The following is a 23,144-nucleotide window of genomic DNA, read 5'->3' on the forward strand; positions in this document are numbered from 1 at the left end:
CCAGGGGGTATGACCACGCCGCAATCCCTTCTCCTCCACTCTCCTCTTGGGATCTTGGGCACACCTGCATACTCGCCTGGTGTGAGTTTAAGTCACCGGGTCCAGGACTCAAACTGCAGTCGACTACCTGGGAGTCCAGCAACATAGCCATTACGCTAACTGCTGGTCCCAGCAGCTATAGGATTTTTAATCCAAAATTCTGAATAGTGCTTATTTCTGGGAGATGGGCTCAGGCAGAGAAGAAAAGTAATTAGAGAGAATCTTACAAATACTCCAAAATTCTAAGCTGGTGTTGGGTACATGGGGATTTATTTTATTATTCTAGAAAACATGCTTAGTTGATTAGCCATAGAAGATTTTATTTGTCTCTCTCTCTTTTCTTCTCAAAGACAAGCACTATTCTAATAAAATATTATATATATATAGATAGATAGATATAGATATAGATATATATGCTCATGTATATACATAAATGATACAAAGAATTATTTTGAGTGTTTTCAAATTTTTGTGAGTGGAATCATACTCCATATAGCATTTAGAACATGCTTGTTAACTTACGTGTTCTCAAGTTCTATCCATAACCATCCTTATCATGCCCATTATGAAAACAAAGAGAAAATTAAGACTCAGAAGATCAAAAGCCCAGAGGCCCAAAGCACAGAGAGATTCCAGGTTATCCACTAGTGGGTAGTACCATAGCTCTGAACTGGGACTGCGCTGTATTTTCTCCTTTATGGATTTAACTCACTCATTATGAACAACATCAAATGAATAGACATATTTCTTAAGGTTCCCCTTTTCTATATTACAAAAAACACTGCCACAAACAGCTCTGTGCAAGATACACATATATGATATTTGCATATTTTGTTTTATTAGATTCTGCCAAATTACTTTTCCAAAAAGTTGCTTTCACAAGCTATCTATGGAAATTCCAGTTTCTTCACATTATTACCAACATGTATTATTTTCAGGTTTTTGTGTCTTTCAATTCCTGAGGGATGTGAAATCATATTGCTTTTTAATTTGCATTTCCTGGATTTTTAGTGATGTTAAAATTTTTGATCATTTGGGTTCACTTTCCTATGAATTGCCTGTTGAAATCTGTTGCCTACGATTCCTATGAATTATCTTTGAAATAGATGGCTTGACTTTTCCTAATTTGTTGGTACAGGTGTTTATACATATTAAAGAAAAAATAACTCATATATGATCTAAATAACTTATTCTATGATTTGTCTTTTAACTTTGTGGCTTGTCTCCTTGTAATATAAAAAATTTTTAAATGAGAATAATCTTGTATGTTAGTTTTTCCTATTGTTACACTTTTTTTCCTGCATATGGTTATCTAAGAAAGCATAATAGTGTCTTACACACTTTTTTTTTTTCCTGTTTCAGATAACTACCAAGTTGTCTTCCAGACATGCTATACCTGTTTATATCAAAATGATGACATGTGTGACAACACAGATTCTGGGAACAAGACACTGGCCAAAGTGGATATTACATGGATTCTTCTGCTGCGCTACTATATTCACCTTCAAAGAATTAATAATATGAGCAAACTGCTAGGTAAGATTATGATGTGATGTATTTAGAAAGAACATAATTCTTTCTAGTTCCTGTATAAGTCATGTTTCTTATTTAGATCTATAAAATACTTTTGACATTGTTCTGAGTAAACTCTCAGTAGAAGAGAATATTTCAGGGGTTCTTAATCTGGGATACACATACTTTTGGAGAGAAGAGTATTTCAATGTAATTGACTTTCTTAGGAATTCTATGTATTTTATTTCATATATTTAAAAACATTGGACAATGAGGCATCCAGACTGCCAAAAATAAGTCCCTGGCTCAAAACAGGTAAGAACCAGTGATCGCAATGCGACAGGTTATAACATGAACGAGATGAAATTTGGGCTTTAGGGAGAGAATGTTCTAGTATCCAGGATGTGAAAAAGAAGGAATGCATGACTTCAAATGGGATATGTACTCCCTGGAATTTTGCTTTGTTTTGCTTGTTAAATCATTACTGCTACTTAAAAAATATCTAGAAAAACTGATCAAGTCTGCTTTACATCAATTCCTCTTGTGATTTGTGACAATGTACATTATTGTGCTTTATGTATGTTCATGAAGTCGGGGACCTAGTGTTGCTTATCAGTGCAAGCAGTCAGAAAAGACAGGTCGATCCACACAGGACACAATGATGGAGAAGCCAGCTCGGCAAATAGGCTGTGTCACAGGGTGGCAATGGGATAGGCAAGTGCTCAGGAAGGTGGCAGGGCTGACAGGTTCATTACGACGGGGCCTCAAACACGGAACCTCAGAGGGGAAGGGTGCGGGTCTGGGCCAATGCAGCCAGCCCTGGCAACGCCTGGCCCTATTGCCATAGGGCAGCCCTCCTCTGACTTCACCTGCTGGCACATCTCACGCCAAGCAACCACTTTCTGCTGCTTTTCTACTTTGGGCTTTCTCGAAAGCAGCTAGGGCTTGTCCAGATTGCGGACATGACAGCCTGGAAATGCCAGGGATTCCATATATCCAGGAATAACCAACTAATGAGGTAGGGAGTTGGTAGAAAACATTGCAGTCTCTCAGTGGGACAGTTCTGCATGGTTTTTAAGAAGGTCCCCAGTGGGACTGAGCCCTCACTGCCCACAGCTGTAGTTCACTCATTTCCTCACCCCTGATGGCTCTTATCTTCTCCGTCACATTTCGCCTCTCCTCTCACTTGTGCTTCTTGAGATATTTTTTTCAAACAAACTAGCTGCACTCAAATTCATGCTTTAGGAACTGTTCTGGAGGAGCCCCAAATAAGACAGGTAGACAGATAACACGGCATCATGCCACTGTTAATTCTTAAAACCTGAAGCAATATCCTCTTGTGCTACTGAAGTTTTCTTTCCTTCCTGTGGCAAGAAGCAATTTCATTAAGGTGTAAGTTCTAAAAACAGAGAAGGCCGTTGACAGCCACTAGCGGAGGTGGAGAATATATGAGGAGAGTGGTTAATGAGCAAATACGAGATTGAGATCATTCAGTTATCTACCATGACCCTAAATTAAGTGTTTTCTTCTTCTTTAAGCATCTGCAACGCCAGTATCTGGAATTTCTTTGCCAGATGATACGCTTCTCACATCCCTTTACAACTCTGATTTGATTTTGCGCCAAAAGGAAATGCATTTTTTCCTAAAAAAATTCTTACAGCTCTATTCTTGCTCTTGTATCGATGGATTTCCCAAAGAACTTCTTCAAGGACTGGAAAATCTACCTCTTTCGGAAAAAGTCTTGAATGACTCATCAGCCAAGGTAATACTGTATGACATTATATATTTATGTAAATCTTCTTGACGCTATCCTTATAATAAAGGAAGGAAGGACAGTAACCTTCATGGTGGCACAGAAATTTCTGTTTCTTCAGCATTCTCAGGAAGGCTCATTTCTGTTTTACCACGTAGATAGGGCAACCAAACATCCTGGATCTTTTTTTTTTTTTTTTGGAGAGGCTTTTGCTATAGGGCACGTGTGCTTGCCGGAAAGACAGAGAGAGACAGAGAAAGAGAAAGCGAGAAATCACCCCTGGGAGGGATGGCCACGCCGCAATCCCTTCTCCTCCATTCTCCTCTCGGGATCTTGGGGACACACAAACATGTGTCCAGCATGAGTATAAGCCACTGGGTCTGAGACTTGAACCGTGGTCAACTACATGGGAGTTCAGTGACATAGCCATTATGCTAACTGCTGGTTCTCATCCTGGATTTTTAGTATGGTTTGCATTTCAAATGTTCTGTGTTGTTCTCACAAATCTTCAAAATGTCTCTGGTTTTTCTATACGCTTATGTGCACACAAACGTAAATCTCTTAAGACAGCCATTTTGCCAAGAAGTTATACAAATTTTAAGAACATCACCTATAAGAAAACCAATGAGAGTTTTTAAATCTATGCCAGATTTTTGTTTCTTAGTTTTATATGTATTACAAAAATTATTCACTGTGTGTACTTTTTCACTTTTAAGTATGAGTAATAGTAGAGATAAATTTTTTAAAGAATTATTTAATTTTATTCATTAATTTTAAAAAACTTGATGAGAGAGAGAAAGAGAGAGTGAGAAAGCAAGCCACCAGGTCCAGGACTCGAACCATGGTTGGCCATGTGGGAGTGTCCAGCACCTTAACCACCACGCCACCTGCTGGTCCCAAAATTTTTAAATAAGTTACAAATTTGAGCACTTTTTCTTTAGGAAAATGTTATTAAATTGGATGGACTTTCCTAAATTATATAGAACTGTCCATACTATATAATTAACTATAATGGACAGTTCTTTTAAGGTACCTATGGAAGAGATATAAAAGAACATGGAAAAAGAGTTTTAAAAATTAAATCTAATAGACTTTGTAATAATAACAATGTCTCAATAAGCTATCAAAATAGATGAGTTGGAAGATACCAAAAGAGCAAGGGATTTATTAAAAATAGGACTATGTATCTGAAATTTAATGTTCGATATGTGTATAATTAATATCAATAATATGGAGACCAGCAGATGACGTAATGGTTATGTTGCTGGATCCCCACATAGTCCTCTGCAGTTTGAGTCCCAGACCTGGTGACTTAAAACTCACACCGGGTGCATGTGTGTCTATGCCCAAAATTCTGAGAAGAAAATGGAGGAGAAGGGATTGCAGTGTGGCCATCACCCCTGGGGGGTGATATTTTGCTTTCTGCTCCTGTCTCTCTGTCTTTCTGGCAAGCGCACGTGCCTTATAGCAAAAAATCTCTCTAAAAAATACACACACACACACACACACACACACACACACACACATATGCATAGCAACAGTATGCCAGAGATACTCTCAGTTGGTGGAGAATAAAAGGATGCATAATGTGTATTCCCTATACACAATCATAGTATGATAGTAGAGAAACAGTGCTAAATTATGAACAAATAAAATTATTTCAGGAGAAGATAGAAGAAAGAATGTTAAGATATATTAGTTTTATTGTGAATAGTGTGTAGGGCAAAGGATAGATGAAAGGGAGTTATCCAAGAGAGAAACAGTGACATAATGATAATTACAAGAATGGGAAGAAAGAGATGGTTGTAAAGATATTGCTTAAGGTCCAGTCCTATGGTGCTCTGATAACGTGCTGCTCAAATAATGCTGGATCCACGTGGAAGATTGCTGTCCACTTTCCCAGTTGACCTGTACATATGCACCCCTTGCTTAGCTGTGAAGGTTAGGAGGATGGGTGGGGATTGTAGTGTGGGAACCTGTTGAGTGTACCACTGGTCTTTCTCTTTCTCTCTGTCTCCTGCTAAAAAAAAAGAAAGAAAGAAACTGGTGGGGAAAAGATATTGCTTAAGTAAAACTGAAAACAACAACAAAAATAAATTGATAACCCTGTGGGAAAAGAAAAGTGAAGAAGAAGGAATGACCAGAGCCTATTCTACTATTTGGAATCTCAGTCTCTGATCATGATGGCATGGTGACACCATTAGCAGACATGTGGGAGGCAGGAGAATGGGCATATTCATGTAGGAAGCTGGTACGCTCTGCTTTATAGATACAGAGTTTTGAAATTCTGGTAGAAAATTCAAGTGGATATGGCATATTGCAGGTTTCCAACACACACTTTTGTAAAATAAATAAACAATCCATTTACACAGAATTCTTGCAAAACTAGAAAGAAATCACTTATTTATTTTGAATTATTTCTATTTTGGATCTCACTATCTATATAGCTCTTTAATTCTTTTTTTTTTAGAGAGAGATTTTTGATATAGGGTGCATGTACTCACTGGAGACCCAGAGAGACAGAAAGCAAGAAATACACTTGAGGAGGGGTGGCCATGCCACAATCCCTTCTCCAGTCTCCTCTTAGAATTTTGGGCATGCACGGACATGCACCCAGGATGAGTTTAAGCTGCTGGGTCCAGGACTTGAACTGTGGTCAACTACATGGCAGTCCAACAACATAACAATTGTACCATCTGCCTCTCCCTAATTATTTTTTAAACCTTTATTTATTATTATTATTATTATTTTATATTTAATTATTGCATATCATTATAGCATTCCAAATGAATTTTCCCAGCATGAATACACTGCATATTAGGCCAGCCAAAGTTAGTACTGTACACATCATCAGCAGCAGATAATTTTCCATTTTGTATTCCTCAAATATTTATTTTGCTTCTTTCTTTTACCCCTGATTCCCTCCCTCTCACCCTCTCTGAGGCAGAAACTGAAAGACAGGAAGGTATAACCTGTGGCTACTAGGGGTCGTGTGGGAGCTCTCGAATTCTTATAATTCCAGCACTGCCTGTAGTGGACATGTCTCACATTTCCTTTTTTTCTCTCTTTTCCTTTTTTTAAATTTTTTATTTTTAAGAGAGATATTTGCTATAGGGCACATGTGCTCTCCGAACAGACAGAGAGAGACAGAGACAGAAAGTGAGAAATCACCACCCAGGGAGGATGGCCACGCCACAATCCCTTCTCCTCTATTCTCCTCTTGGGGATTTTAGGCAGGCACGCACCTATGTCTGGCATGAATTTAAGCCTCTGAGTCCAGGACATAAACCACAGTTGATCTTGTGGTAGTCCAGTGACATAACCATTATGCCATCTGCTGGTCCCATGTCCTATGTTTCTGTTGCCAACTATTTAGTAAGAGTGATGGCACCCCCCTTCCAAGATACCATGGTATTGTGGCATACCCAGTACTCAGCACCTCCATTCTCCATCCATATCCTAACTCATTTGAGAAATAAAATAGCAAAATATATTGGAATTAACACATATACCTTTTTGAGTCATTGAGTTGATATAAATTGTAGGATGTGGTTTATATCTACTAGTGGTCTCCCTAGGATTGAATACCTAAGTAGACAAATGTACCAATCCATCCTCGTATAATTGGGTTGTTATGCAGCTCCTCATGTGGGGACAGCTCCTTAAAATCGGTCACATGAAGGAGCAGAGAATGTTCACTCCCTGTAAACAGTTCAGTCCCTATTAGAAGAAATAGCCCAAGTATTTATTCCCAAAGCTCTTTTTCCCAGATTCACCAACCGAATAGCACTCCCCTTTGAGGAGAAGTTAATGAGAACATGGGCAGGCCCGGAATGTAATGTGAATGTCTGCCCCTTCCACAGAAGGGAACAGTAGGAGTTGGATGAATTCACTCCCATGTTGCATCAGATTCTGGCTCACCTCTCCTGGAAACTGAGACTAAAGATCACTGACATGTATCCCCGATAGCTCACGTGTTTTGCAGCCGGGAGAGGGAATCAGAAGGCACAGAACAGTACCGTAATTGAGCCTTTGCTTGCCAATATTATATGAGAGTTTGGAAATGAACATGTGTGACTTCCTAAATGCTATTCTGAAAGGAACTCTGCTTGAGGATTTTAGTACTAAGGGCAGCCTATCATTACTCAGTTCCTAAGGATAATCTCCTAAGATACAACCCTGAATACATTGTAAATACATATGACATTTCTAATGGCAGCAGTGTTATCAAAGAGTTGTTTCACCCTGTTTGCTCTTTTTTGATATAATTAGTATAACACTCTCCCAGGATAATCAGCTCTGGAGATCACTGTCGCTTGCCTGGCAGGTGCAAGCTACCTAATCATGTGTTCGTTTCACTGGGGTAGACAGCTAACGAGCATAAAGCCTTCTGGATTTTTTTTTTTAATATATATGAACTCCAAGCTTGGCTGATTTTTATAATAACATTTTTGAACCTTTAATCACTCAGGAGGCTATTTCAATCAAACTCTTTCCATAATTTGATACTTAAACCTACTTTTTCCCACAAAGAACTACATGCCTTTGCAGAATGATCATTGCTCCGTGTTGTGCTCATCAACTGTGTGAGTCTGCATCGTCAAGTCTATTGGAGCTTCATGATGGAAAAACAAAAGTGTCAAACAAATTGCATTAAAAATTCCAAAAGAGGGTGAGGGTATGATTAAAATTGTACACGTGCTGTCATTCATGCTCACATTGTTTGCGGCAGTCTGTGTGGTCAGACCTGACTATTGTGAGCTGATTTTGTGTTTATACGACTGTGACAAACTAAGGGTCTCCTGTTGTTGTTAAGGTTTATATCATAGCGGCACTTGAGAGAGACAGAGAGGGAGAGATAGAGAGAGGGAAAGTGAGAAATCACTCCCCCAGGGAAGACAGCCATGCCACAATCTTTTCTCCCCAGTTTCCTCTCAGAGATTTTGGGCACGCACACATACATGCCTGGCATGTTTTTAAAGGACTGGGTCCTGGACTCAAACCACACTCAAACCACAGTCAGCCATGTGGGAGTCTAGCACCTTAACTACTACACTACCTGCTGCCCCCCTCATATCTTTCAAGAATTAAAAGAATACATTAAGGGGCTGGCAGATGGCGTGGTGGTAAGGGTGGCTGGACTTTGACATGGCTGAGCGTGTTTTGGGTCTTGGACCTGTGACTTTCCTTCTCTCTCTCTGTCTCTCTCTGGTCAACTTCAAAAAAGTAAAATAAAGACAATGAATAAAATTAAATAAAATATTTCTTAAAAAAGAATTCATTAAATGTATGTATTACTTATCAATTAGGAAAGTAATTAATGATATTAACTTCTGTTACAAGTTACCTTATGAGACCACCATTTAATAAACACTGAGCATATTGAAATAAAATTGTGTGCTTTTGATTTTTCAATACTTAGCCAGCTATTAAATATGAATTCTTTGCTGAAATAGTTGTCAGAACCTCTGAAAGTCACTCATAAATGAAACATATGAGAAATTATTTTTTGAATCAATTATTTGCTTATTTTTTTAATGAACAGCTTGACATAGAATTATTCTTTGGGAGGGAGTTTTTGCTATAGGGCACATGGGCTCACCAGAAAGACAAAGAGAGACAGAGATACAGAAAGCGAAAAATCACCCCCCATGAGGGATGGCCACACCACAATCCCATCTCCTCCATTCTCCTCTCGGGAACTTGGGCACACATGCACATGTGCCCGGCTGGAGTTTAAGCCACCAGGTCTGGGACGCAAACTGTGGTCGACTACATGGGAGTCCAGCGACGTAGCCATTATGCCAACTGCTGGTCCCAATTAATCTTTTTCAAATGATTATATATCTCTAATAATTTTGCTTTTTGTGCATTTTGGTCATACTTTAAGTATTGTGCTAGTAAGTGAGGATTCTGGCTTAAAATATCCTTTTATGATAGTCTTCAGACCTTTTTAAAAAGTTTCCACATTTAATATTACCTTTCAGTCAAAACACCTTTTTTCTTTTATCAGTAGACAGCTTGAAAGGTCAGTGTCTTTATTTTCCTTTTTATTTTATTTGGAAGACTTGCATTTATAGTCTTATGTCATGAATAGCCTCAGAAATAATGGGAGGAACAAAGCCTCTAGAAACACCTGGCATTTATTTCTGGCCACTGACATGTTTCTGTTGTCCATCAAACCGTGAGAGGCTTTAGATGTCAAAAAGAGTGTAACAGAGAAAGTGCTCCCCAGCTACCAGGCTATAATCTTGAGAATATCAAGAGGTTAATTTTGAAAGGAGTTTGAACTCTATGGAAGGTCTTTTCTAGATCTGAGATATTGTTATCACTATTATTATCTCTCTGGCTAGCCTGTTGTTTTGTTGATAATGCACAACATGCTTTGCTCTCTTAGCTTTCTAAGCAACTAATTAAATAATTTATGAAACTGCCAATTTCATTTTACACAGTTAGGTTTCTTGAAGATGTCAGAATCAATCACTAAGTTTGATTAAAGAAGCTGGGCTCAGATTTACCAAGGACTAAACTTATAAATCAGCCACATTCTTTTAAGGAGGAAGTCATTTTAACTTTGTAGAGCAAAAAGTATCTTATTTGCAAATGGCACTTCAAAAAAACTGTTAGAAAATAGATAATAAATCATAACTATATCCATAGTTTACTTGCCAATAAGTAAACCAGAAATGAAATAGGTATTGTTGAAAACAGGGGTGACCTTGAGGCTTTGGTTGCCATGAGCATTTTCCCCTCCCTCCCAGAAGACTTAACACATTGAAGACCTTTGTTGAGTTCACTGGGTTCTGAAGCACATTTTTGCAGTTGGAAAATCTGTGATAATTCAGGGACAATTTTAAGATCTGCCCAAAAACAAGCTGAGGAGATTCCCAAAGTTTTCCAGTGTAGCCAATTAATTTGTCTTATATGTTAAATAATTTCATCATCAGTAATTAAACTGACAGTTTTGTTTGTTTCCTAGTTATGTCGCGACAGTTCCATACACTCCGTTTTATCTCTAAGGCTCCTTGCCAGCCCGTCTTGCACAGAGATGATGTCATCAGATATGGCAACGCAAGCTTTAAACAAGGAACTGTGCTTTCAATGGTACATTCCTCCCCTGGACAAACCTCCGAGGGAAACGGAACCTATGGTAGGTAATATAATCATTGAACGAAATCTTCCATTTAGATATAAAGCTTAATTTGGCCATTATAACTTAAAGACTAGAGGGCATCCTCTTATCATAGAGACAAGAACAAAGAACAGCATATTGGGTTGCTGGGAAAGAAAAACACAGAAAAATACTTCATGACTTTTCCAACAACCTAATGGAATCCATACTGTCCAGTGAAATAAATCTGAAAATAAATAAATCCTGAGACATTCTGAGTAAAGAAGATCCTATTCCTTTTTCCTGATCTCAGAGGGAAAATTTTCAGTGTATCACCATAATATGTGATATTTAACTTTTTTTTTTTTTGGTAGTTATTCTTTATCACTTTAAGGAAGTTCTATTCTACTGCCACTTTTCTAAAAATTGTTGTCATGAATCTTACTGTATCTATTAAAATAATTTCATGATCTTTCTCTTTCAATGTGCTCATTAATTTCATAGTGTTAAATCAACCTTGTGTTCCTGAGATATATTCAAATTGACCATCATTGTTGGTTTCACTGGATGTGGTTAGCTATTGTATTCTGAACTATTTGGATTTTTGCCTGTCTTCGAGAGTAATTTTGGGCCAGGATTTTTTTTTTTTTCATGCTATTCTTATCAGATATTTTTTGTATCAGGCTTTCGCTAAACTCATGAGTTGATAAATATATTGTGTTTTTGTAGTTTCTGGTGAAGCTTGCATAAGTTTTACACAACAGTTTTTCCATGAATGTTTGGTAGAATTTATCAGTAAAGAAAGCCATCTGGTTTACTGTTTACTTTGAGAGAAAATATAAGACTAGTGATACAATTCTGTTTTGTTTTTTCTTTAGACAGAGATTTGCTATAGGATGCATGCACACACTGAAGAGACACAGAGAGATAGAAAGAAAGCAAGAAATCACCCTCCTGGGGAGATGGCCAGGCTACAATCCCTTCTCCTCCATTCTATTCTCAAAATTCTGGGCATGCACGCACATGTGCCTCACATGAGTTGTAAGCCTCCAGACCCAGGACTCAAACTGAAGTCAACTACATGGGAGCCCAGTGATATAACCATTATACCATCTGCTGGTCCCATGATATAATTCTTAATAGTTTGAGGCAGGTTGTAAAGCACTGGTTTGGCGTACTGGTTACTAGAGTTGGAATAAGTTATGATTGGACTAGTGTCTTTTCTGATGGTTAGTGCCTGTGTCAAACCAAGTTTTAAAAAACAAATTAATTGCAGAGAGAGACAAAGAGAGCAAGCGAGGGAGAGAAGGTGGGACCAGCAGTTAGCGTAATGGCTATGTCGCGGACTCCCACGTAGTCGACCGCGGTTCGTGTCCTGGACCTGGTGGCTTAAACTCACGCCGGGCACGTGTGCATGCGTGCCCAAGATCCTGAGAGGAGAATGGAGGAGAAGGGATTGCGGTGTGGCCATCCCCCCTCGGGGGGGGGGGTGATTTCTCGCTTTCTATCTCTCTGTTTGTCTCTGTCTGTCTGGCGAGTGCACGCACCCCATAGCAAAAACCTCTCCAAAAAAAAAGAGAGGGAGAGAAGGGAAGGAGAAAGTTCTCCCCAGTGGAGCATGGTAACATTTCAATCCTTTGTAATCCAGTTCTTCCTCCTATTAGATTTTGGGCATTCACACATGCACATATACCTGGCATGTTTTTCAAACCTCCAGGCTGAGACTTGAACTGATGGCTGGCCATGTGGAATCTGGCTCTCCAAAACACTAGGCCATTGGGCTGGGCTGAAGTTTTTAAATTTTTTTAAAAAGAATTGTTTAATTTAATTTATTATGATTATTTTTTAAGTTGATGAGACACAGAGAGAGAGAAAGCGAGAAAGCAAGCAAGCTACCAGATCCAGGACTCAAACCATGATCGGCCATATGGGATTCTAACATGTTAATCACCATGCCACCTGCCTGCCCCTGGCCTGAAGTTTTAAATATTTCAATTACTACCTCAGTAAAGAATATTTTTTCTATTTCTTCTGAATCACTTTAAGTCGATTTTCCTAGGAATTAGCACATTTTATTTAAATTTCTCTCATATTTTTATCTATTTCATATACCTGTAATAATATGCCCCTTTTGTTCCTTGTACTGGTTATTTGTGTATCCTCTCTCTTTCTTTGAATTTTGTCATTAGAGGTTTTCATTAATTAGTTTTATTTCATTAAAAATAATAATAGACTTTCTTTCACTGTTTTTGTGTTCTTTCCCAACCAACTGACTTATTGAGATAGAATATTCAGCCCTTCATTACCTAATATGTATATTTTAAGGTTATGAAGTTCTTTTTAAACATTGCTTTGACTGTATCTCATGACCTTTTTTAAAAAATTGTAGTATTGCCACGATTTTTAGTTAAAAATAGTTCTATACTTTTTATTCTGATTTTTTTTTTTACTTATGGGCTATTTTGAATGTTTTTCTGATATACTTATCAGAAAGAGATGCAGTCCCTTCTCCTCCATTTCTCCTTTTGATATTTTGGGCACACATGCACACATGGCTGGCATGTCTCCAGGTCCAGAACTCTATACACGTAGTCGGTCATGGGGGATCCAGTTCCCCAACTACCACACCATAAGCTGGCCCTGACTAGAGAATGTAATCCATTTACATTTAATGTAAATATTGATATACTTGGTTTTAGATCTGCTATGTTATTTTGTGCATCTACTTGTTCTGGCCTTCTATGTTTTTCTCTCTTTCAAGCCTTCTTCTGTATTTTTATCATTCATTTTTCTTCTACGAGTTTTAAAATTATCTACTCATTTTCTGTGCTTTTAGGGTTACCCTGAGGACAACACAAATACCTAAGTACTATGCATATTTTTACTATCCTAATAATTTACTATGGTATTAACCCAAAATATTATTTTATTATTTTATTCAAGAAATATTTTTATTTAGAATTTTCTGTGTATTTACCACTTGCTTTGTTTTTTTAAAATTCCTCTTGCACTTTACACATACCATCTAGGATCACTTCTTTGTGCTGAAGTACATGATTTTAATTTTCCTTCACTGAGGATCTTCTGGAGGCAAATATCCTCAATTTTTGATTGCCTGATAAGTGTCATTTTAAATATTTATTTGTGAAATAAATTTTCATGGGTAGAAAATTCTAGATGGGAGATTAGTTTTATTTCAGCAAATTGAAAAATGACTACAACAGTTGGCCCCATAGCCTAGCGGATAAGGGAACCAGATCTTACGTGGCCACCTGAAGCCTGAATTGGGCCCAGGCAGCTTGAAAAGCGCACCAGGGACTTCTGTGTTTGTATTCTAAATCCTGACAGAGAAATGAAGGAGATGAGATTGCAGCATGACCATGCTCTGTTGGGAGGTGCTTTCTATTGGGTTATCAGAAAAGTCATCACATATTATTCTGTTTTTCTATGCAAAGATGCATCATGACTTGTCCAAGAACCCAATACTTCTCTCTCTTTCTGTCACTTTCTGGTGAGTACACACACACTCTGGCAATCAAAAAAGAAAGAAATTGTCATCCATTCATTTATATTGTTCAGAGACAAACTTTTGCTGCTTTAAAAGTACTCTGATTTCAAAAGGAAAGTATTCTGACTTCTTTCACTGGTTGCTTTTGAGGTTTTCTCTTTGCTTTTGCACAGCTTTACCTGGAATGGTTTTCTTTTTATTAGTTTTGTTTATATTAGTGTATGGTTAGGAGCACAGTCTTTGGAGCCAAATCACCGAGGTTCGAATTCTGGTTTTGGCACTGCTCAGTATTTTTGTGTGCTTGAGTGGGTTATGTAACTCTTCTGTATCATGGCGTGTTCTCTCATCTGTAATTAGATATAATCATGTGAACTCTATCTCAATAAATAAGAGTTGTCATTATTAATATATGAAATTTTTAAAAAATAAGTTTGCTGTTTTAAAATTTAATAACTTCAAATATTCTTATAGTCAACTTGGTAGACATTATTTGAAAGGATCTTTGTAAAAAAGAATTATTTTATTTAATTTCATTTCCTTATTTATTTTAATTGACCAGGGAGGGACAGAGCTAGAGAGAAAGAGAGAAAGGGAAAATGAGAAAGCTAGTCACCAGGTCCAAGACTTGAACCGCAATCAGCCATGTGGGAGTTCAATGCCCTTAACCACCATTCAACCTGTGGGCCCCTGAAAGTATCTTTTAAAGTTTATCAGTGATATCTTTTTATAGATGATACTTTATCTTCCGACATTCTGCAGAAAAAAAGAGTAAACTCTGCCTAACCAGCAACATTAGAACAAATAGTAAATAAGAAAAACATTCACTTGTCTCTTTACTGTGGTTTACAAATTTGTGTCACACATTTAACTTCTTTTAATGTTTGCTATCTTTATATGCACCTGTATTAATACCTTTATCTTTATCCATATCTATGTCCATTTACAATAAAGCTAATTGAAGGGTAGGAGGAAAGGGGGACAGATATTTGGAGGCAGTTCAGTATCAACCTGAATTGTTGAAGATAGAATAGTGATTCAGATTCTAGGATGGTCTTGCAAATAGGTCAAGCTTTTGAACATGGAGCAGTTGGTCAATATAGTCCTTTCGCAGATGAATCTTTCACTGTTGAATTCCTTTGATTGCTGTTTTCTCCAAGAAGAGCCTTAGGCTTTTTCCCATAAAACGTTTACCATATAGTTTTACCCTGTTCAGCATTTTTATTTGCTTTTTGTCTTTTGCATTGGTCTGCTGAGCACTTGCAGCTCTTGAGTGCTGTCCCCTCTAGCTGTGCCTCTGGTTGCTTCTGCAGCTCCTTGACTCCTGTGACCCCTGTCAAATCATAAATCCTCCTGGGCCTGCCTCTCTTTGTTCTCAAGCACCACTTCTCACACTGCCCCCTTCATTCTGCTACCTTAGGCTGGATACCTGCTACTAATTCTCAGTAAATTATATACCTCCTTTTATTCAAAAAAAAAAAAAAGAGAGAGAGAGATAAACTAAACGTATCTGATGAGTGACATCAGATACATTTAATGCTTTTCTCTACATTTTTAATGTACTCTCGGCCCCACTTTTTTCTGTTCAAATCTTTACCAGCTATTCCACATACATTTAAAAATAGTGAATCTGTGATTACTTTTAGTGGAATATAGTGTAGTATTTATCAAATTGTAGTCCAAGAGTAGCAATGGGTGAGGGAGTCACTAGAGTGGATCATTAGTAATATTAGAAAAACATAAAAGAAAAGAAATGAAGAAAGAACTATCAGAAAGCATTGCATATAGTAAGTGAAAATGTTTTCCTGAAACTGCGTCTTCTGATATGTATCATTTAAAACAAGATTTCTTAGATAGGTTGATCTTCAGCATATGTCAGAATTTATTTACTTGCTGATGAGGAGCCAACCAAGTGAAAAGATTATATCTAGTCAGAAAGAGTTTGGAAATGGAAGGATTACACAGTTAAGAAACAGAGTGTTTACCTAATCAGTTTTTTAAAAATGAGGGAGAAGTATGCAGTTCATTTCACAAGGTCATAAAAACATCACATCCGTGTTAGTCATTACAAGTTCAGCCTGGAGCAGGGTGATCTGAGACCATATACCACTACTGGAGAAAAACAACAACAAAACACCACATTTAAGAAGCAAATGATGAAATATATCTGTGGCTGATTATTAGAATAACAAAGTATCAACCATCCACAATTGTGTCTGACAATTAACATGGAAGCATGAGCTGGTGTCAGAAGAAAATTAGAAGCAGGGCACCTATTACCAAATTCTGATTTAAGTAAGTTGCTTGTTTGGTTTTCTCAAGACACAGGAAAAAAAGCAGAACACAGTTTTCCCATTTCTTCATTTGGGCATATTATTTTCCCTTTGACAAGGGTACCTGTGTTGGGTCCTAATAAAAGATGTAGTTACTGCCATAAAGCTTAGTCAAAAACAAAACAAAACAAAACAAAACAGGAAACATTGAGTTAGATGAACCGGATCTTCTCAGACTTAAGACTATCCTCTGGAAGATAATGCTGAAATTTGTTTGATAATTTAAATCTTGGTATATTTGTGCATTCCTTTATTCATTGTTTTAGGACTTTAGTGTCAAACAACTGGCTGAAGCTTATGAAACCCACAAAGTAATGACAATAGTGAAAGCTTTCATGCTGTATTCCACGTACTTCATAAACCTCACAACTTTATAAAGTAGGAGCTATCAATAACCCCATTTTGCAGAGAGGAAACAGAAACTCAGGATGGAGAAATGCTAGTAGGCAAGCAAGGAGTCAAAACTGAAGCACCTTGACTCCAGAGTCTGCACTGCTAAGCATGGTGCTGCATTCAGTCTTCAGGTGCTGGTCCTGGCTATAGGCACTTCTAGCCTCTGGGCACAGCAGCAGTGAAAGTCAGTACCTGACTTAAGGCTTTGGAGTTTCCAGAGTCTAAAAGGATCACTGCATGACAATGCACGTTAACATCCTTTGATTGTTTCAGTTTATCTACTGCACTGAAGCAGGAATGCCAATGAAAACTAGGGCTATTGGCCACAGCAGAGTTAAAAACCCTGACACTGGAAGTTTTGATATGAAATATAAGGATAATTCAGGGGACTGAGTATTTCTATGCCATGATACTTTGGGGTTAAGTTCATGACTTGGGAAAGTCCAACTTCCTAAATATAGGAAGTAGAAATTATATTACCTATTTGACAAAATTATCTTGAGTAGTAGACTTTAGTAGAACTACATTATAAGCCATTCACTGGAACTTCATTACAAACTAAGCATCTTTTGAACAATTTAAAAATTTTATGGGAATAGACACCAAAGAGGTTCATTTTAAATGAACCTCTCAGGCACTGCCTTTAATTATAACTATGAAAAAATGGCTAATTTAAGTTCCAGAGACATACTACTATAGCTTAGCCATAAAAAGATACAACCATGGCCAAAGGTTTGATGGTCCAAATGTCTCTCAAGATCATATCTAAGGACCTTTAGCTTTATCCTGTCTCATCTTTCTGTTCTTTTTAGTATCCAGGGTTCTAATAAGATGCACTGGTTCGCAAGCCAGGCCATTTGAGGTTCAGAATAAAATTGAAATTATCTTCATAACTCAATAAGGCTCAAGGAATGCAGAGAGAACTAGTGGGGAGGAGTGATAAAGGATGAGTAGCTGACCTTCCTTTTGGCATCTGAGACCTAATTTGGAAGGAATCAAATCTGCTAAAAAGCTGCTGTATTGAGTGCATCTGAACATCTAGGGCATGATAGTCTGAAGTTATAGAAGACTCAGGCATGATCGGGTGCAGAAGTCTAATCAAGCCAAGCACTAAGAAGCCAGACTCCATCTGGCAAGTGACGGCACAAAGTTGGATAGAACTGAAATGGTTCCTGGAGATATATTTATTCAGTGCAGAAATCCAGCCAGTCTGGGAACCAGCAGTTCGCTTAATGGCTATGTCGCTCGACTCCCACATAGTCGACCATGGTCCGCGTCCTGGACCCAGTGGCTTAAAACTCATGCCCGGTGCATGTGCGTGCGTGCCCAAGATCCCAAGAGGAGAATGGAGGAGAAGGGATTGCAGCGCGATCATCCCCCCTAGGGGATGATTTCTCGCTTTCTGTCTCTCTGTGTCTCTCTGTCTGGTGAGTGCATGCGCCCTATAGTGAAAACCTCTCAAAAAAAAAGAAATCCAGCCAGTCTGAGCATGAGAGATTTTGAGCCAGTGCTCAAAAAGTTCTTTAAAGTCTCCATACCTCTAATAAGAGTTAGACTTGATTTCAGGTCCCAAATAAGCAGAGTATGCATTCAAAACATGCTCAGTCCTGGAAGGATACTCAAGGAAGAGTTTCTGAGAAAACTTCCAAGTCATAATGAAAGTAGAAACTCCGTGTTATCACCATCTAAGTTGATGGAGTGTAGTAACTCATGGAAATATACAGATGCCTGGGGTTTCTTTCTAATGCATTCTGGATTCTGGTCTGGTTGGCCAAATGACTAGCTAGAATCTGGTCCTCCGGATGGGATCCAAAATTACGTCCATCTTCTGAGACTGGGCAAGATGATGGCTGTGTAAGTGAGGCAGGGACTTACATCTGATAGTCCCTGGCCTTTACTACTCTAAGTAGTCAAGGACAAGTAGGACTGGCATCCCCTCAAAGCTCATTTAAAATGTAGATTCTTAGGCCCCAACTGAGTTGTACTGATTTAGAATATGCACTTTAGTAATACTCATGAGTATTACAATAATTCTTTGAGTTATGTTTGCACCACTCAGGTTTGAGAAGGGCCAACCCAGCTCAGAGCAACCAATGCATATGTGGCTCTAGTAAGTCTCCACTGCTGTCTTATATGGTAGGATCCATTGAGAACATTCTCTCTGGCTTTTCTTGATACCACTCAAGTCAAATTTTCAGAACTGAAAAGACACTAAGAGAATATCTATTTGATATCCTAATTTTACTGATGAAAAAACTAAGCCGTGTGTATTAAAATAACTTGCCTAATGCCACAACTCATGTGTGACAAAAATAGAAGTGAGAATTTAACTCTTTGAGTTAAATTGTATTGATTTATTACAAAACACATGTAATTTAGCTGCTTACTAATTAGCAAAACATTTTGTGATTAAATGTTTTTAATTACTAAAAATTGCCAGGCATTTTGTTAGGTGATTAAAATACAAAGCCGAGGAAGTCAGGAATCAACCACATCTAGTGGCAGAGAAGTTCTTGCTTCCCCTCATTTCTGTGGTCTAAGGGATTTTATATATAAGACAAATTAAAAATATATATTCCTCATGTTTATTAAAACCATATAATTTCTCTGCCATTGTAAAAAAAAAAAGGTCTTTGCAGAAAGGAACATTGAAAATTTCATCAGGAGTGGGTTGTCTCTTCTAAAATCCAATCCTGAGTATGCAAAGCTATACAGGGTGCGATGTATCACTGAAGAGTGAGGGCAAGTTAGGAATAGTACTTACGACTAGTGCATTAGGCAAGGACTGGCTGGGAGGTCATGTCAGTTTGTGATTACCAGTAGGTTCAGAGATTTTGAAGAATAAGTACCAAGGGTGAGCAGCCAGGAGTGTTCATGGGCTAAAAGCAACAATAACACTGCTTTAAGGACTGCTCTAAGCATTTTACATTGACTCATGGAAGAAACCTTGTACCAGTCCTTGGGTTGGGGGTTTCTGCATCTCCATTTTACAAATGAGGAAGCAGGGTCTTAAGTGACTCGCCAAGATCACACAGCTAATAAGTGGTGGAGGCGAGGCGAACCAAGACTGGATCCAGAAACCATGCTCACAACAGCTGCACAAGTGAGTTTAGGCTTTACTGTTTGGCTATTGTCTCACTTTACTCAAGTCTATTCTGATCCTAGAATGTTGCTGTTTGAATTTAGATGTCTGTGCCATACTCAAAAAAGACCTTGAACTGGTAATAGAAAGCCATAGACAGGAGCAAGCAGATGGTGTAGCAGTTATGTCACTGGACTCCTATATGGCAGACCATGGTTTGAGTCCCAGACCTGGTGACTTAAAACTCACACCAGTTACATGAGCATGTGTGCTCAAGATCCTGGGAAGAGAATGGAGGAGAAGCATGGTGATCCCTCCTGGGGAGAATGATTTTTCACTTTCCCTCTCACTGTCTCTCTCTCTCTCTTTCCAGTGGGCACAAAAACCTGTAAAAAAAAAAAAAAGAAAAAAAAAAAGCCATGGACAAGTATCAGTCCAAGGAGGCAGAAAGTCACTTTCATTATTCTGGGTTGAATATGAAACATGCAGTCTATTTAATGGTTTCCACTAACCTACTTTAGGGAACTTCATTAGCCCTTACTGGATATAATGAAAAGTCCCTAAATATAAAAATATTGACACGTACCAGATGCTGTGAGCACTACTAAAACAATATAAGATGCCACCCCTGTCGTCAGGGCTTTCACACTCCATCTAGGATTCAAGATTAACAAACAAACAAGAGCAAACACCGTAAGACATTTTATGATCTTGGTGTACGTTTTCTAGGCCTCCTTTCCTTTTCTTTTAAAAAAATGTCAAAATTCAGAGCCAGTAGATGATGTAGTAGTTATGGTGCACTCTCACAAGGCCTACTAGACCTGGTGACTTGAAAATCACACCAGGTGCATGTGTATGCATGCGTAAAAATCCCAGGAGGTGAATGGAAAAGAAGGGGTTGAGGCGTGGCCATCTCCCATGGGGTTGATTTCTCACTTTCTCTCTCACTGACACACATGCCCTATAGCAAAAACCTTTAAAAAAAAGTCAAAATTTTACGTAATTTGAAAAATCAAAATTTGATTTATTTTCACTGTAATTCTGATTTACATATAATCATTGTACATCTTTGTGAGCTATGGTATAATTAAAAAAAAACATGCATATAGTGTATAGTGATTCTGAAAATACTGACATGTATCAGGGGCTATGAACACCACCAACAAAAATGTAAGATGCCACCCCTGTTCTCGGGGATTGTATATTCCATCCAGGATTCAAGGTTAACAGACAAAACAAGAGCAAACACCATAAGACAGTTTGTAATCTTGGCATAATTTTTCTAGACCTCATTTCTTTTTTTTCTTTTCAAAAATGTTTTGTCAAAGTTTACATAATTTGAAAAATTAAATTTTGACTTTTTTACTGTAGTTCTGATTCACAGGTAACCATTGTGTATCTTTGTTGGATACAGTATGGTTTTTGAAAAATATGCACATAATGTAAAACGAATAAAGGAGAACAGTGCTCTGTCTCACAGTCTTCATCCCTGGATCCCCTTCCTCAAATGTAATTATTTTCAACTCTCTTTTATGCTTTTCTGGTATTATTTCTATATATAAATTCCCATGATTTCCTGAACAATCAACCTTACACATTACTATGGGGGATGAAGACCAATGTCAATCACTTTTCTTCTCTCACACACACTCTTCCCTGATTTGCACATTCTCCAAACCGAGTTCTATCATGATTCTTGTTTAAACCATAGTCAATGTTTGCACTGTGACTATGTAATTATCATTCATTGTTCAACCATGTAGGTACTCTTCTCTTTCTCTCCTGAGGAAAAAGTTGCCTTCTTTTTGTTTTACTTAGTATCCTCTGTATTTTAGAGTCTCTAATTTCCCCCGAACTTTCAAAGAACTAGCCTTTCCATATTGTCAAATTCACCAACTTCTCTCAGTTACGTTGTTTTTTTCTTTTTCTTATTTAATGTGCTATAGGGCATATGCACTTTGAGAGACAGAGAGAGAGAAAGTGAAGACTTGAACCACCCTTGGTCACGTGGGAGTCCAGCACCTTAACCACCACCCCACCTGTTGACCCCTCAACTCTCATCTTCAGAGTCCCATTCACCATTGTCCTGAGAATTCTGTTGTCCTCTCTTTCTCTCAGCTGGGTTCCCTGGGTCTCATGCTTGTCTCTGTCTGGATTTGCTCTTGTGTCAGAGAAACACATCTTCCACCTTCCTGAGAAAGGGTGTGCTGGAGGTTCTGATTATTCACAAGACTTGCCAGACTCCAATTAAAGGATAAGCCATGTCAGGTAAAGAAAGCACAGGTAACTGTTAGAGATGCCCACAATATCAAGGGGCAGCCGCCAGGGTCCTTTCTTAGTTGCACAGGGCAGAGTTCATCTACACATCATGAATCGCCAAAATATGGCAAGATATCTTGGTCTCAAGGTAGCTGCTGTCTTACCTGAGTAGGATTCTTTGCTAACGCTGTTCATGTGATAAAAACCATGTGTGGGGCCAGACTTGGTAATAGATATGAAGATCACTATGGGATCCAGATGCTGATCATCAATAAGTACATTTTCTATAGCAAGTGCTGACCAGATGGCACAGGCTGCTCCCCAGTGTGTTTCACACCCTAGAACATGACATATTAATCTTGAGTTACTATAGTTCATTCAGGTCTGGCCAAGGGCCAATTCACTGACTGTATTTTCCTGAGATACTTAATGGGTTGCAACAGACTGAGATTAGCCAGGAGGTAAAAAGATCTTGAATGTTTGAAAAAAAGATCTTTATTTTAATGGTTAACTCACTGTATGCCTAAAATTCTAAGCTGAAAATAATTTCTCCTCAAAATGTGAGAGGCATTACTTCATCGTCTCTGGCAACTCTGTCAAGGATTGCTGTTGGCATTCCTTCTGCATTGCTGTTGAAAAGTCAGCTCCCATCCTGATTCCTAGCCCTTTATTTTTGATTCTGGAAGCTTTGGAGCTCTCTCCTCTGTCCTCTGTAAGCCTAAATTTCATGATGTGCCTTGGTGTGGGTCTTTTCATTCATTGTGCTGGATACTTAGGGTGGCCCTTTCAAAATAGAAAGTAATATTTTTCAACTCATGGAGATTTTTTTCTTTGATGATTTCCTCTCTCTGATTATCTTGGTACTTTCTAGAATATCTATTATTCAGATATTGAACCTGTTAGATTAAGGGTTTGCAGAGTATTTTTCTCATATTTTCCTCCCCTATTATCTATGTTTTTAAAGTAAGTTTTCTTTGGGGAGATAGATTCAACTTTATATTTCAAATATGTATTGATTATTTAGTTGTGATTGTATTTTAAAAACTTTAAAGACTTCTTTCTTGTTCTTTATTCCCTTTCATAGCACCGACTTCCTATTTTACAGATGCGATATTGTCTTTCTTCTCTCCGAGGATGTTAGCTATGGTTTCATTGAA

The 23,144-nt window shown here is 38.1% G+C and overlaps 1 protein-coding gene across 1 annotated transcript in view; it reads left to right on the forward strand.

Moving 5' to 3' along the window:
* CFAP54 (cilia and flagella associated protein 54) overlaps positions 1 to 23,144 on the forward strand; it is a 347,206-nt gene that overhangs the window by 287,409 nt on the left and 36,653 nt on the right. The window contains exons 62-64 of the mRNA XM_014590242.1: positions 1,402 to 1,575; positions 3,090 to 3,313; positions 10,284 to 10,454. Coding sequence (XP_014445728.1) covers positions 1,402 to 1,575; positions 3,090 to 3,313; positions 10,284 to 10,454 — 569 coding nt within the window. The remainder of the gene's footprint in view (positions 1 to 1,401; positions 1,576 to 3,089; positions 3,314 to 10,283; positions 10,455 to 23,144) is intronic.

This window comes from Tupaia chinensis, unplaced genomic scaffold, assembly GCF_000334495.1.
Source record: "Tupaia chinensis unplaced genomic scaffold, TupChi_1.0 Scaffold000423_1, whole genome shotgun sequence".
NCBI classification, from domain to species: Eukaryota; Metazoa; Chordata; class Mammalia; order Scandentia; family Tupaiidae; genus Tupaia; species Tupaia belangeri.